This window comes from Caretta caretta, chromosome 3 (assembly GCF_965140235.1).
Source record: "Caretta caretta isolate rCarCar2 chromosome 3, rCarCar1.hap1, whole genome shotgun sequence".
Classification (NCBI taxonomy): Eukaryota; Metazoa; Chordata; order Testudines; family Cheloniidae; genus Caretta; species Caretta caretta.
In genome coordinates, this window is record NC_134208.1 from 89,869,033 (window position 1) to 89,886,465 (window position 17,433).

Genomic DNA, 17,433 nt, shown 5'->3' on the forward strand with positions numbered 1-17,433 from the left:
AATTTGTAGTACTAGGTCAATTAATTCAATTAGTTAGTGGTGTCTACTCAATTGCATATTTGAAAATGTGCAAAATTAAAGAAGCTTCCTAATGCCTGAACAGCTGTCATATCAATTATTTTACTAAAACTACAACTCTTAAGATTTCAGCCTTTCCCTCCTCCTTCCCTCCTGCAAGGCTGAATCATGGTTTTGTTTCTTAGTAACTAAATCACATAGCATGTCTCTAGATAACATCATTTATTTGTAGTGGTTACTTTCACTTTATACACAGTTGGGCAAATGATGGCCATTAATTTCACTAGAGAGACAATTGGGTGAGGTAATATCTTTCATTGGACCCACTTCTGTTGGTGAGGGAGACAAGCTTTCAAGCTACACAGAGCTTTTCTTCGGATCTGGGAAAGGTACTCTAAGAGTGTGTACACTGTAATTCAACACTAATGGCTGACAGTTTTATAGCTCCTTGACCTGGGCCAGCCATGGGTGTTTAATTGCAGTGTGGACATACCCAAAGTGTCCCAGATTGTTTAGTATAAGTAGTTAACAAATATTCCAACAGACCTTCAAGGGAAGTGGCCCATTAACACCTCTGCAGTCATAGGACAAAAAAGGGAGGTGAGTGGGTTACAAATTGTTGTAATAGCCATAAATCCAGTGTTTTTATTAAGATGACGATTTTTTTAGTGCCCAGCAAAGTTATGAATTTAAGCTCCGAGGCTTGTCTTTTGAAGGTGTGGAGCCGGTTTCCTTTGAGGACGAGGGCTGAGAGGTCAGATAGGGAGTGACTGTTTTGTGAGAAGTGTTTTTGCCCATAGTGATGTGATACAAGATTTTTTTCTTTTATCGTTTTTCTGTGCAAGTTCATCCGAGAGCATAATGATTGTCTCTTTTTTGCCACATAGTTGTTATGGGGAAATTTAGTGCACGGGGTGGGGTACGTCACATGTTGTGATAGGCATGCGTAGGACCCATGAGTCTTGAAACGTATGTGGGGCAGGGGATTGATCATTGTAGTAGTGGAGATGTGCCCAGGTTTTTTATCTGTTGCTCTGGCAGGGTCTAGTGCTGGTTTGAGTTGGTGTGCCCTGGTCTGTGGGGAGCTTGCTTCTGATGATGAGCATGGCAATGTTGGGGAGTTGTTTTGAAGGGAGAAAACCCTCAGATCGCACACCCCTAGTTGCCACCTGCCACCCCACACTGGAACCCATATGGGGTATTATTAAACAGTTACAACACTGTTGTACTTCATGGAGACCACATCCTGAAAGAAATCTTTCCTGAATCCCCTCTTCTGGCCTTCAAACACCTTGTCTCTCTACTATCCTAGACCAACACAGCTATAACAACACTGAAAAGGTTAATTTCACTGTACTGTCATGCATAATGTAGCATTGCTTTTCTTTATTTTAGTTCCTTAGCATTATGCTTTTCTACAGAAAATGGTTTGGTGTGTAAGAATAAAGCAGCAGATGGAGTCACTCCACCTTGTGTCAGATATAAATATAGAAATAAAGAGTTGTGTGCTTAAATGTTGACTTCCCAAGGTGCTGTTTGGGAAATTGCAGAATCCTTTGGGACTTTGGATGCTGATTTTTGTGGAATACCTATAGCACTAGAAATAATATAAATGTCAAGAGGATACTGCAATGTGAAACCCCACAGTTTGCATGAATATGCCATACTCTTCAGTTGATGGATCTGTAGATACAGAATACTGCTTTATGGCAAAAGTTGTTAGGAATAGTTAAAGAAGGTGTGCAAGTAGAATACTAAAGTCCACTGAGCAGAGCAGAAAGGACCTGTCACTTGGGTAAGAACATTAACATTTGATTTGGAAGATGCTGCTGGATGGTGCATGTTTGAAGAGATCGATGGAAAGAAGTCTGAGTTCCGCTGTGAATCAAAATATTTTCTGTTTGACAATGGTGGTTGCTCAATAGCTATAAACCAAATGCGGCTTAAATTTCAGCCTCTGAGGTGTGTCTGTGTGTAAACTTTACCTGGAATGTGTGTGATGCTGTAGTACTACAGCCTTCTAGAATAAACTGCTGCACAAGTGACACACATTATAAGTTTGTCCGGGATAAAGAGTATCCAGTGTCAGACTAGAAAGACTAGAGAAATTAATATGTGGTTTAGAATTTTATGTGCCAAGAATAGGAAATAGGAGGGGAAAGCATTATACTGTTTAGAAGATATTTTGTGCTAGTTTGTGTATAAATGTTTTCTCTTATTTAGTAATGTGAAGTGAAGGTGTTCAGCACTGCTTAGTTTTAAAATAAAATCCTTCATTCCAGTGCACAACTGGGGCATCTTAAAAAATATAGATGGTAAAGTATGAATCCTATTGGCAGAACAATATATAACAGGATATTGCTAGTGAATGAATAGTCAGATGGTTACCCTAGTTATATTACAGCTAAGGGGTACACGTTTTTTTTCAAGAATTTTGCCAGCAACTTCCATTGACATAAATGAAAGTCACATAGCAATAGCCTGCAGAGCACTTGTAACATTTACATATAACTTTACAGCTGAATTCTGATTGGCTGTTGGTGCTTCTTTGCTGATGTTACCCTCCTGTACAGCTATAATGTAATCAGGAGTGACATCAGCAACTTTATGACCAGTTCTCATTCATATTACATGCATCTGCTTAGCTGTAATTGTGGACTGAGAAAAGGGTAAGAAAAGGTTATCAACAACTTTCTGGAGCTGCTTAGCAGCTTTCAAGAATTGTTCTCAGACTCTCTTTACTATTTCTAATGATGTTATTTTAAGAGTACACAACAGACTTTTACCTATTTTCTTTCACCCCTTTTCTTGTGGCTAAAGCCAGAAATTTAATTTTTGTTGGCTCTTTACACAGATTGTTTCATATCTTGACAAACTGTTGCTCTTCTATTCTATCCTTCTCCAATCAGGTTAGAATAACTAGTCCTTTGAGGTTATGTTGTAATATGGATCGCTTGCATCACTGGATGTTGTATACCTCTAGCGTAACTGTTTTGATGAGTGCTTGATGTATTAAATATGAATCCTAATTAGTGGTAGATTAGTTTTTTTTTTCGTTTCCCAATTTGAGTTTGAGCAAGGCTTCCTTCCCATCCACTTATTAATTATTTTGAACCTCTAGACCTCTGCATAACACTCTCTTAACCAGAAAGTACAGATAAATAGTTCAGTTTTTCTTCTCTAAAAATATATGGCTATACTTATCTGTAAGAGACATGTAGGGAGAAGAAAAATCTGGTCTGTGTACAGTGTTTTTGGTATTCACTGGGCTTTGGCTTCATGTGCTGCCTGGAAAATAGTTTTTAGCTGCCAAATGTAAAAGTACAATTTCTGCTTCTACATAATTACAGTGTACTCCTGAAAAGATCATGTTAGTTTGCCCATGTTACCACCTCATCATCCATTAACTTAATTAAAATAAGGCTAATGTTTTAAATCCTACAAATAGAAAGCAATCTCATTACTGCATGCAGCAAAAATATTATAAACTGACACAAGTGTTGGTCTTCACTGGGATGAGGTACTTGGAACCTGTCACTGTGTGTGGAGTGTATATTTTAATTGCCCAGTGCAGTTCTAGCATGCTGCTGCTCTCGGGATTGCTTACTACTGAACTATGATATCCAGTAGGGGACAGTGGTAGCTTTGTGTTTTGGAACATAATCAAGTGATAACTGAAGAAGCAGTTCTAAGAAGAACTACATGGCATGGAAAAACCAGGAAGACTTAAGTCATACAAGAATAAGAAATAACCTTCAATGTAAGTTATGTATGTGGTTATTTTTTAAACGTTTACAGTTTCTTTTAATCATGGCTTAAACACAGATGGGACCAGTGGATGCAACATACTGACTTAGTTAACGTGAATTCGATACATCACAAGTATGCCACCCATGAGTTCCGTTACAGTAATTAAATCCTGCGTTCAGAAGTAGCATGTAAGACAAATGTAATGTAAAGTTTAGTCTTTTAGACTGCTCTGAAAAATTGTGGTAGTCCACCTGGCGAAAAATTTTTAATGATCCCAAAAGTATTTCTTATGCTATTGAGCAATAAGATGTTTTCCAGGCCTGCTTGTATCACAGTCTTAATTGGTTAGTTCCATCTTCTTTTCTCTTTTTTTTTTTTAAAAAATCTTAAAATATATGAGTGGCTTGAGCGATTAGAAGAGAGATACAGTGCCTGTCTGTTATAGGTCATCTGTACTAACTCAGGCCAGACTCCTCACTAATGGCCTCTGTGATCTATTTGCGGTTACGGCCTAGCTTCTAGTGGGCATATCCACATTGAAAACACACTTACCTTGTGAAGCAATAGCCTCAGCAGAGGGGATATGGAGAGTGAATTATCTTTTCACCTATAAAGATGATCCTTCAAGATTAACGTTTAGGGCACATTGGCAAGACAGAAAGGGGGAAGCACGCCCCACTGCTGCCCATGCTCTATGTGTTCTGTGAATAAGGCTGTCAGTCTGTCACCTTTCATGAGTAGTAAATTAATTAAAACCTACGAGAGGTGTTTTTGGTTTCTTTTTTTAAGTAACCATAGAAATTTGAGGATCTAACACTCATTGCTACTCTAAGTTAATATTTATATTACTTTTGGTTTGGAGATTCTATAATTTTAGCCATTTCAGATTTCTTTGTTCTAAAGTATAACAAACTGTCAGCTAGAATGCATCTTAAATTCTCTAAAACGAGTAAGCGGAGTGAGGTTGAGCATTAGAAGCTTAATTTGGAACTTCAGATTCTTTCCGTTTTACTTTGGTGTCTCACCTCTCTGTAGGGAATGTAACTGCAAGGCATGCCCAGGCTGCTGTTCTTTTCTCCTTTCCACCCATACTTTCAAACTCATACATCATGCTGTCTTCCTTTCATATGTTCAGTGTACAAACCTTGCTGTGACTGCAGCTTCTAACAGTGGCCTTCTGGTGCACAGAATTTGGTGCACGGAATTTAGCACACAGTTTGCACAGTAGTTGCATCAGGACCAGAGGCGGATTAAGGGTTTGTGGGGCAGAGCAAGTGAGGGCCCATCCCCACCCCTTCTGCCTTCAGACCCCCCCCCGGTTCCTGCCGGGGAACTTGGTCAGGGTGCACGGGTTTCCCCTGCCCACCTGGCACTCCTGCCGGGGAGCGAGGTCAGGGTACGGTGCTCCTGTCGGGGTGCTCGGGATGCCCATTTTTGGGGGGCCCCCCCAGTTGGCTCGGGCCCCTGGGCATGGGCCCTGTTGGACCAGTAGCTAATCTGCCAGTGATCGGGACCCTTTAGAATTATGCAAATTATTCATAACCAGGTGAGTGAAAAACTGAGGCCAAAGAATAAAATATGAACTGTTGTTAGTATGGGAGTTTTATGCAGTTACCTAGAGTGCCAAAGCAGAATACCTGAGGCACAGCAACATACACAGTTTAAAATATTGCTGTTGCAGTTAAAATAATTTCAAACAAAGAATAATACAAATAATTGAAACTTTCTTAAAGTGATATATATTGTGTTCAAATCATTGTTGTGCAACCACAGGGGAAAAAAATTAGAAATAAACCTCCCTTCTAACTGCATGAATTCTACTTTTAAATGCAGTAGAATCCCAAAAGAGTAAATAAGGTATATAAAGAGGGCAGTTTGGCAGCGTGGACTATGTGACCCTGGCCAAGTCTGCTCTCCAAATGACTCTGTAATTCAAGGAAGCTCAGTGCAGGCCCACCAGGTGAAATGTATACTCTATCTTAAGAGCCGAGCCAAGTGAATTTAATTCCCATAAAGGGTCAATACTCAGTTCACTGTGCTATACTTTCATACCGTGAAATCACTTTGGTTCTGTTCTAATTCTCCGTTATTTGTATAAGTTAGATGAAATAGACCTTGTCTTCATTTAACACTCAGAGCAGGCTCTCCACACCCCTTAGTGGAATGTTACTTGGTTTGCTGATGTGAATCAGAACATAGGATTTTTCCACCACTCACTCCTCTAGAGGGCCATGTTAGATGATAGTTTACTTGGGAGCATTGCCATTCCCAGTAACAAATTCAGGTCAGTAGCAAAGAATATCAGGGTTGGAAAGGACCTTAGGAGGTCATCTAGTTCAACCCCCTGCTCAAAGCAGGACTAATCCCCAATTTGTGCCCCAGATCCCTAAATGGCCCCCTAAAGGATTGAACTCACAACCCTTGGTTTAGCAGGCCAATGCTCAAACAACTGAGCTATCCCTCCCTCGGTAAGTTCTGTACAAATCCTTAGGAACGATAGACACATGTATCTAAAAATTGGTTAAGTGTATCCTCTAGGGAAAGGCAAGGGATTTGTTGCCTTAAGCACAAAGTGTTTTAAAAAAAAATCAGCATTTTGCCAGCAGATATCATTCAAGTATCTCACTTCTACACCAAGTATAGTATGGGGGAAAACTGGGATAACTGTAGGGCATCTGTTGGCAATTATTGACTTTTTGAATGGTGACCAAAATACATTTCCAGTGATGCTCAGCGCACTGGCTGATGGCAACATTTGGCTCTTGTATAGACTTGCCAATGGAATGCTACCACCCAGGGTTTAAATTTAACCAGTGCTGTCTGGAGCATAGCCCTGGTAAATATTTTCAAACCCGCGGAAGCTCTGGCACGTCTTGCAGGGTTGAAGCCCTGGGGCTCCGGGAAATACTCTGTGAGAATTGAAGCCCTGTTAACCCCTCACAGAATGTAGCTGCAAATGGCAATGCAATAGTTAAAGGAGGCATATTTGTGGACCTGAGAAGGTTGATATTTTTTTACACCAGAGGTTTTGAAAGGTAGAGAAAATCCTACCCACTAAGAACCTAGAAGGAAGCAGTGTGTGCAGTTACTTCTCTCATTTATGCTTGTTAGGATGTTATGTGTTACCCATCTCTTTGCATTTGGAGTTTGGAACATGTAACATTGCCAGGTCAGGACCTCTTCTTAAATCTGATTTCCAAGTTAATGTGTCTGTTCAAAATCCCAGTCCTTCTGTTTTGTATAGGGAAGGTATATTAAGCCATGGTAGAACAGGGCAGGTGAAAAGATTACTGGAAGCAGTAGCTTTAATCGGGATAACTGAAGTGTTGGTTGGCCACTTAAATAAAAAAAATTCTTGGCATGTATTTTTTGACACACAATGTGGCCTATGTACTCTGACTCTAGCCAGACCTTGTTTACATACCAAGTTCAGTGGGAGGAGAAAGCACAACCAGCAAGACTAAGTTTTTTTTTTTTTTTTTTTTTTAGAATTAGTTGTGTGGTTGTCCTCAACCAGGAATTTTGCAGACTTCAAAGCTGTGAACCAAAGTGCTGCAAATAGTATCATAATCTATTTAGCAAACGATAATGCTAAACACATGCAAAAGAGGAGAAAATTATGTTCTTTACCTGGGAAGTTGTTATGAGTGGGATTTGGAAAAGAATTTCTAACATTGCCCAACTCTGCTCCTATTGAAGTGTGTGGTAAAACTTCCATTGACTTCAGTGGGACCAGAGTTACGGTGACAACAGAGTTCTTTTTCAGAATCCCGCCCATCGTTATTAGAATCCACTACTACAATACAATTATGGAGAAAAATAGTTATTTGTCACCAATGAGCAGATGCGGGTTTACACATGCCCCTTGTTAACAGATTTCACTGCCCTTTGGATCCAGTGAAGGAAAGCTAGAGCTGTGGATTTAAAAAAAAGAAAGACTGGGAAATATAAATTAAGATTAACAGAGTGATACGTTGGGAAGGAAGAATTATCTAGGTTCTACTTCTGTCTCCTAGAAGTTGGGAGGGACCTAAACATTTGCCGCCTTCTTTTCCACTCCCTACCTTCTCCCATCATTTCTTTATGTAAATTAATAGGTAAAATTTGGGGTGTTTCAGAAAGAACCACATCTCTGACTCTGCTCAAAATCCTGAGGTTGACTGTCTGCATAGTGGTGAGGAAAGTGGACAGGAATAATTCATGTTTGCAAGTAGGGAAGATGGGGAAATACATTCCAAAGGGCTGCCTAAAATCCCGTATCAAGCAGTATTTTCATACAAAAATCTGTAATATTTTCATACAAAAAAGTGAGTAGGGGAAGATGCCATGGACAGCAGCTGGTCCCTTGTTCCACCCCTTTCTGCCCTGGGACTCTCCCTACCCCATGGGTTACAGAGGCAGTTCTCTTTGTCCATCATGACAAATCTGTTCGAATGAGTGCCCTCCACTTGAGGAATTGAAGAAGGTGGTCTTGTCCTGTCTTTTATCTGTCTTGCTTTTACAGGGAGAGACTATAAAGATCACAGAATTGAGAGTTTCTGCTACTGGACAGCTACTGGGATAAGTTAAAACATAAGTGTATCTCAGGTTCTGTGAAGTAAGTCCTTCCCAATGAGGGTAACTAGCGAGACTCTGTTCATGAAACAAACAGCAAATTGAATGATAGACTGTGTATTTCATTTTCTTGAGGGGCATTATTACTTGGTAAGTAAATTCTAGAGAAAACCCAATGACAAGTCAGTGAAAATCTTGACTGTAAACATAGCAGAGTGGGTGTGTCTGTTAGTGAAAGTTAAATCATCAGCTGTATGTCTATTTATTACAAAAATTTAAAAGTCAGGAGCAACATTTTTTTTGGTCACAGGGCAAACAACTTGGTGTGTTTTGCATTTAAATTATTTAAAAAATGAATTTTTAAAAATAAAATGTGTAAGCCACTTGGAAAAAACAAAACAAAAACAAGTCAATGCTCAGACAGAGGTAGCAGACAGGACACCAGTCAATACTCAAGCCGAAGACACAGACTATAAGACAACTTTTTTACTGATAGGAGGAATGATTTATGATCAAGATTGCTTTCCTCATCTCAAAACGACTCTTCTTTGCAACTGCCACGTTCCTGCACAAGTATACAGCTACATGTAGGTGAGCTATAACAAAGATAAAAACTATTCTGAATGCGACCTTTGGTACTGTAGGAAAGAAAAGAATGGGCACTTCTGTCTTTTTGGGCATTTTCTGGTTGCAGAATTGAAGATCCAGACAGGTTCTAAATGCTTTGACAGGAGGTGTTCAGTACTTTCAATGCACATTGAGGATAATAGGATTTGAGTTGATGGTACTGATCAGGACTGGGTCCTAAATGGTCATGTTGATACAAGAAAGCTACTCTTTTATTTCATCAGTTAATTTTTAGCAAAAATCTCCACTGAGGAGAAAATACCAGTGGGTAGTATGTAGAATCAATTATAAAACTTGATTTATTGGATTCTGATGATCCATTGTGTTTTTTAAATACCATGCTCATTTCTGTCTTATTCTTCAAAACTATTTGTATGTCGTGTATGCAGCGAGGACACAAAACATTTTGACATGATTTAAAAAGTACTGGATCTTTGTGCATGGCTCCCAGCTGCATTGACTGAACTTGCTGTTTTATATAAAACACACACCTGTAGTAGCAGACCCAGATGTATTAATGGTGTTCAGTGCAGTGCACTCATAATTTCATTTTTTCAGAAATCAAGATTTATAGAAACCAGTTATACTCTATACCTAGTTATCTGATGTGAAATTTGTCAATGATTTGGAGAGCATTAATAGATTATTTTCTGCATGCTAGAGACGACTCAAGAAAGTTGTTCTGATTTGTTAAGTTGAAACAAGCGTTCAGTACTAACAGACACTTTAAAAAGAGGGCTTTCATATACCATAAAACCTATAGTGGTTTTAATATATATTATCTATAGTCACACACTTTATACACAGGACAGAGGAAGAGAGGAAAATACATACTTATAATACCCTCAAAGTGTGTATGAAATGAATTCAGAAATATATGACTTGTTCAAAAGAAATATTTGTATAAAGTAACTATAATTAAGCATGTTTCAGAAGCATATTTGTAAAACCAATTTATATTTCAGGTGTTTAAATTAGTCTGTTTTAATAAAGGTGTATTATTCTCTAGCAGGATTATTAGGGTTATTTTCTTATCTCATGACCATCACTGCAACTCAGATTAGTTCAGTGAAGTTACTCTATGCTTACAAATGTGGAACAGAGTTCTAAATTTGGTCCATATATACTGGATTAATATTCAACATTACTAGCTTTTACCATCGTTGAATTTTAAGTAAGGAAACTAATGTAACAGTAGAATATGATTGGACACCTACCTTTTTGACTGAATATTACAGCCAGCTGATTTATTAATGTAATCCCCAGTTTTTTTTTTATTGATATGTCTAGTTTGATTGCTTATTTTGAAAGTCATTTCCCAGGTCAAGAGCACTGATGAGCACTGAGCAAGTCTTTATATATAAATATATATGCTTCAAGACTATTCTAAATGGTAATGGCAAAATTCAAAATCACTGCTGCTTGCATGCCTCTTCTTATTTAGTTGTACTATAAAATGGGAGTTTCCCTCTTTCTCTCTGCCAAGAGAGTAGCATCTTCTCTCTCTCTAGACATTACTGTCAGAACCTGTCCCATTTCTGTCTGCAGTGATAATCTTGGTCAATCCTGTATAGCCATTTATGAAACTAAACAGTTATTACTGACAGTGAACAACTATAAAACAGCAAGAGAGATTATCTGTACTGTAATGAACACATGTAGGATATAACTGCTTATAATATTTTTAGAAAGATACCTTACCTTGACTTTTTACGTTAAATGGTAAGAAATGTGGCCCCTTCATGCTGGCTTGTTTTTGGTATCGTTCAGAAAAAAACCCATCACCGCCATGGACAATGTTCAGAGAAAGCAGCAGCAGAAAGGATATTTGTACCTGCATATTCCCCAATCTGTTCTGCATTAAAGAGGAAAAATACTTATGCAAATAATTGTTCTTTTTAAAAAAAATAAGTTGATCAGTTTAGGTTTCGCAGCAATGAACAAATACGTTGTATTTAAAATAATTAACATTACCGGTTCAGTACTGCTTTATACAAAACTGCTCCCAAATCTATATATTTCTAGTGGATTTCTTAAAGTACACCAGTTTTAGTTAGAGAAAGTGGTTAAATGTTTTAAATAAATTTTTTTAATTATAAATATATAAAATCTGTAATCGTACCAGATCAAATTCTGTCCCATACTCTTCCAATCCACAGTTTTGTTTTGTTTTATTAAATATATAAAATATATACCAATTTAAATTCCTTTCAGAACAAAAGTGTAAGTTTGCTATTCGGTCCTATAATGTCGTGGGCATGCCAGCCTCTTGAGGCTTCCAAAACTAGGTGTAGGACCAGCATAGCTTGAATCCTCTAGAATCAGGAAAAAGCCTCTCTCATATGCATTGCAACATGGCAGCATCGCCTCCTTCTAATCAACACTGTATCTATAAAGAGTAAAATTCCGACCCCATTGACATCAGTTGTGAAACCCCCCATTGACTTCACTGGGGCCAAGATTTCACCATTAGCCTTTGGAAGTAATTTCCCTTGTGGCAGCAGCGATACAGGCACTTGCTCTTAAAAAAAAGCCCCAGAAAACTTCTGTTCTCTATAAGGAAGGATTAGCTTTGGAGTGATCAGTGTTGATTTCGCCATACCTACACAAATTGATGAAAACATATTCCCGTCGATAACAGTTGAAATTTGTAGATAGGCAAGATAATAAAAATGCTGTTTGAAAACTTATCGAAGTTTGATTTAGGAATATTAACTTTGTATATTTTGACATGTGATACTGACAATTTTTATTTTAATGGTTATAAAGCTTTAATTTTTTGAATCTCAACATCTGTCGTTAAATTACTGTCTGACTCTACTATTGCCTTACACCCCCCATACTTTCCTGCAACTGTGAACATTTAAATCAATAACAACTGAAAAAAAATTCTTAAAACCCCTAATTTTGCCCAACTGAAAATTTAAATAAATAAAAATAGAAAAAATGAACATAGATAATATCTATCTATCTATCTATCTATCTATCTATCTATCTATCTATCTATCTATCAAAATTTATCAAAAATAATTAAAATTGAATTCTGTCAGACCTATGGTTAAGTTAAATTGGAAGTGAAATGAAAAGGAATGAAACCATAGCATACCAGAATATCGTAGAGTTCCAAATATGTAGTAGCCTTTCAGTAGCCTACTGAGGTGCTCTTCCGCCACAGGTGTGCAGAACAGAAGCTGCTATTTCAAGTATCCTTCTGAGGTATTTATACTGTTTGTTCCCTTGTTAAGTCAAGTTGCACTGTGTTTAAGCTCCTCCCTAAAAGTCATAAGCACTAATTAGGGGGAGGGATCTTGGGCAGGCATCCTAGAACAGGTTGGAGTTTTTCTTACTATATTGTGTTTCATGTGACTTTGGTGAAACTATACTCGTCGTGATGAACATTTTCTTAAATTACTTTATATCCCTTTTGTTTTCAGGATTGAGCGAGTTAGCATTGGAAAAAGCTTAAACTTGTAAGTGGGTAGATACGTGTTACTTTTTTTAAAAGGATTTTCTGCATACATTTTCAAGGAAATGTAGTTTCATAGATTGTGAACTTTTAACTATCTTTGAGCTGCTACTTTCAGGCGTTAGTTCCATTGAAGTCAATGGAGGTTACTTGAGTGAGTAACTGCTCACCAGTGTGTGATGTAAAGGGTTTATAATATGTCTCTTTTGTATTAATTAGGGATTTGTACAGTTCTGAAGCCATCTGAACCGCTTATTGTGCTTGTGCATAAAAATGAAATTGAAGAAGTAAATTAGGGAGAAAGTATCTACATGTGTGTTTCTGTTATGTTGTCTTAGATATACAACACATCAAATAAATAGTCCATATATAGAGACTGTTTATATGCAATGAAGTATTCATTCATAAAGAAACTTGAGTTATACAACGTAATACTACTATTTCTATTTGTTACATTCAGTCTTATTACTTTATTGAAATTGATTTTATTGCATATTGAAAAATCAGACAGATGTAATACAAGCTTGCATTTATTTTTTTCAGAATTTTTCTATATGCAGTAAATGACTTTTGTTTCAGGTTCTGGTTCAATGCAATGTTGTTTATGGTGCGTTATAGAGAGTTCCACAAGTTCCTATTCAATAGCATTGACTCATTATGTTTAAACCACCATTAATTTATTGTATTGGGTCAAACTCCATTACAGTTTAGTCCATGCTTAGCAAATCTCTCTGTTTATTCAAAGTATAGATTAGCACTGGCCATACTAAGCCCATTGAAATAAATTTCGCTATATTGACTATTTCTGCCTGTTATGACTTTTCTACTTGGTAAACAGTGACAGATGGTCTCACAATATTTCAGCCCCATTGTCATCATTAATCAATTCTAGATATCATGTAGTAAATTTCAGTTCTGGAATCATTCATATCCCTGGTTCTAAAACATGACATAAAAGCAGAAATAATACGGACATAAGGAAAATGACCTTCTGAATTTACTGTGAATTTCCAAGGCTAAACATAGCATGCATGTTACTTTTTAAAAGCATTCTCAATAAAAGTTAAATATGAACATTTCTAAAAGAGCTATACATTTATAAATGATCAGGTTTTTGGATTATATTACAATGTTGGTTGATCCTTATGTTAATGCAAATGTAAGTAGGCAGTAGAGTCATGGATTCAAGGTCTGATTCATGAGTATACCAGGTACCGCTTATGTTTCTATGGAATGTAGCCCTCTAAAACTGTGGAGGTTATTGAAAAACAAATGCAAATAAAAGTAACTGCACTATTGTTAACTGGAGCCACACATTCCTCATTTGATTAACTTCATCCCTTTTGTGGAGAGAGTGGAAGCTCTCTGATAGTCTTTCATTGGGGCTGCACAGCTGGGCATCCCCGCTGTGCCATCTTCCCCATTAGCACCTTCTCCATGCTTGCATAGAGGAGTGTTCTGTGCCAGCCTGGGCAATAACTACTAGATCTATGCCTATGATGTACTATTAATACTAATAACAAACAGATTCAGTGAGGAGGGATCTCATGCCTAGTAGGCACAGAAGGGCTGCAACCACCATCCCAAAGATTGGATGAAATGTCTGTAAACAGGCTGCAGCACAGCTGCATGGCCTACACCCTACTGAAACTCACCCACAATGTGCTTTTATTTAAATCCTTGTTCTCTGCCCAGGTGACTTTCAGTCCTGGAAAAAAATAGGGCTTTATGACAAATATCCTGAAACATAACTTATTGTGCTGAAAAAAACCAGTGGATTGTCAAGTCTGGTATTGGGTTGCCCACTGTGCCGATACTCTTCTGAACATATACTGTTGTTGTGAACAAAGGTCATGGTTGATGCAGTAAGTTAACTGATGTAGTATTATGTGGTGTTCTTTCTCCATTCTTCTTCATGGCCACCCTCCGATAATTTTATGTTCCATGTTCATAAAGAAACTCGACTCTGGAATATGTCCTTCAGAATTGTTCTTATATTCCTTACTAAGCTTGTGTGTATAAGTAGGTTGGTGATTTTTCGAGAAGGCTTACATAACTGAGTTGTCACTTCCTTGGTGAGCCACCTATTTTCAGTTGCTTATAATTTTCAGAAAAACTAAATTTTGGACTGAAGTTGACCATTAAGTTTCTTATGCTGCTTAGTTTGGAAGTTAGTGTCATTGTAAATTCCCAGGAGAGTCCACTCAGCCATTGCTTGAGTTACACGCCCAAAGCACAAGCATTAAGAATATATTTTTCAGATGTTAAAACTGAGCAAAACCTAAAAGTCTTTTGTTTTTTTCCCAGGTAATTCCAAAAATAGTTTTGTTTTTTAAAATTTCAGCTGTAATAAGTAGGAAGCCCTCCATGGAAAATGTTGCCAATCTGACAATATTGGGTTAAGAAATAAAGTTAGGAACATCTGACTATAGTCCTGTACACATAAAACTTCTTACATTCCATGCTAATTTCTAGACCAATGTATTATACCTCCCCAAATAGGTACACTCCTGCTACAAAAGTAACGTACACCCATATTTAGCTGATAGTCTTGTTTCCTCTCATCCCACTTTACTGCCAGGAGGATGAATAATCTCTGTGTGAACACACGTGTGAATAAGGACAATTGTTGGGTCAGGAGACATACATACACACACATCTGTTGACTCTAGATTTATGCCAGACTCCACCCTGGAATGCTGCTTCATGGGGTGGTTTGGTTTAGGGTTTAGTTTTGTTTTTTGTGGTGGTGGGAAGCTGAGGTGGGCTTGTGGTTTTCTTCTTCCTCATGTTCCCCCTACTGCTGTGGGCTTTTTCTGGGTGCACTATCATGCCAAGATTTAGCTGTAAGCATAAATGTGACGTGTGAGGTTCCATATGTACACACATACTTGTGTATGTCTATATCCAGTAACAGAACATTAAATAAACACACCTGTGTTTATTTGAACACCTGATCATGGGGACTGGCCACTTAAATACACTTAATGTGTATTTGAAAATTTGCATTCAAATACAGGTATCTTTTTCATTAACAAAGAAGTCTTTAAAATAGCAATTGAAAAGTTTGAAAAGTAAATAATTTTACTGCAATATAATATTCCCTGTTCTAAGTAAGAATAAAATTTGAATTTCCCGGATAAGAAGTAGTAATTATTAGAGAGTTGCAGTTTCTTTTTAACTGGGCATATACACTTTGTTATAGTTACATGATGTTTGTTTCCTGAATGAATGACATTATTCATAATTAAATACACACGTTTATTTAAATAAATGACCTTTGTGGAATCCCCTCACAATCCATAAACCTAAGCCCGTATGTAAATCTTCACAGGCTCAGAGTCAAAGTTAGAAAAATGGTGTGGCTTTGGCCCTGATCCTGCAAATTACTCTGTATGGATGGACCCGACTGCCCGTTAACTTGAACAGAGTTCCACAAGGGCATGGTGTATGTGTGTGTTTGATCTACTGCAGGATTAGCACGACCAGAGGCGGATTGCCATTTTGTGGGGCCCTGGGCCAGAGCAAGTGGGGGCCTCTTGACTACTCCTATGCTAGGCTGTCAATATATTCAATATTTAACTAACAAAATATAAATATTTTCAGCCAAGGGTTCTTTTTGTCACAAAGTGTTGAAGCCTTTTCCTTGGTTAAAGATATTAGAAAGTCTTTTTAAAACAGGAACACATACTTCTGGATTCCTCAGTCACTCACTCGTCCTATCCGTACACTGGTATAGAGTTTACCATAAGGAAAAGGGAAGAAAATGTGGAAGTTTCTTGTTAAAATATTGAAAGCACATTGCTGGCCAAAGCTTGAGGGAATGTTGAGGCCATGCAGATGGCATGAAATAGCTGTGTATAAGTTAAGGACTTGAAGTACTTTGTAGTACTGCTTCTCTTACTTTGATAATACTTTTTACTTTTATGTCATATCTTCTAATTTAAAATGCAGATTAGCAACTTGGAAAGTGTGTGTGTATATATAATCCATGGGGAGAATTTATTTACCTAACTAATTGTAAAATAAATAGGACTTTTTCCGCTGTCGTCTTTTGCAGACTAGTAATTAATGGATGCTTGGTTAAGTTAGTCTTGCAGGGAAATACTGTCTCATCCATTTTAAAAGCAGAACGCACCCCAGAATACCAGAGAGAGGCTGTTAAAAAATTGTGAGACTGTATTGCCATATAGCTTGGCATTTGTCATTTTTTAGATTCATGTCACTTATACTTTGAACTAGGGCTGTCAATTAATTGCAGTTAACTCATGTGATTAACTCAAAAAAAATTAATTACGATTAATCACAGATTTAATCGCACTGTTAAACAATGGAATCCCAATTGAAATTTATTAAATATTTTTGCATGTTTTTCTACATTTTCAAATATATTGACTTCAATTACAACACAGAATACAAAGTGTATAGTGCTCACCTTATATTATTATTTTTGATTACAAATATTTGCAAAATAATATTTGTAAAAATGATAAAAGAAACTATTTTTCAGTTCACCACATACAAGTACTGTAGTGCAATCTCTTTATTGTGAAAGTGCAATTTACAAATGTAGATTTTTTTGTTATATAACTGCACTCAAAAACAAAACAGTGTAAAACTTTAGACCCTACAAGTCCACTCAGTCTACTTCTTGTTCAGCCAACCACTAAGACAAACAAGTTTGTTCACATTTGCGGGAGATAATGCTGTCTGTTTCTCATTTTGCAATGTCACCTGAAAGTGAGAACAGAACTGGCATTCGCATGGCACTTTTGTAGCTGGCATTGCAAGGTTTATGTACCAGATATGCTAAACATTCATATGCCCCTTCATGCTTTGGCCACCATTCCAGAGGACATGCTTCCATGCTGATAACACTCGTTAAAAATATAATGCGTTAATTAAATTTGTGAGTGAACTCCTTGGGGGAGAATTGTATACCTCCTGCTCTGTTTTACCCACATTCTGCCGTATATTTCATGTTATAGCAGTCTCAGATGATGTCCCAGCACATGTTG

The 17,433-nt window shown here is 37.4% G+C and overlaps 2 protein-coding genes across 8 annotated transcripts in view; one reads left to right on the top strand and one right to left on the bottom strand.

Moving 5' to 3' along the window:
• NT5DC1 (5'-nucleotidase domain containing 1) overlaps window positions 1-17,433 on the top strand; it is a 245,993-nt gene that overhangs the window by 29,291 nt on the left and 199,269 nt on the right. The gene's annotated exons all lie outside the window — the stretch shown is intronic.
• COL10A1 (collagen type X alpha 1 chain) overlaps window positions 1-17,433 on the bottom strand; it is an 84,342-nt gene that overhangs the window by 5,264 nt on the left and 61,645 nt on the right. For 2 of the 4 annotated variants that reach the window (XM_048844732.2, XM_048844731.2), the window contains 2 exons: window positions 12,056-12,222; window positions 10,651-10,804 (listed from right to left, as the gene is read on the bottom strand). In XM_048844732.2, coding sequence (XP_048700689.1) covers window positions 10,651-10,789 — 139 coding nt within the window. In that variant the 5' untranslated portion in view covers window positions 10,790-10,804; window positions 12,056-12,222. The remainder of the gene's footprint in view (window positions 1-10,650; window positions 10,805-12,055; window positions 12,223-17,433) is intronic. The other 2 variants (XM_075126650.1, XM_048844733.2) reach the window with 2 other exon arrangements.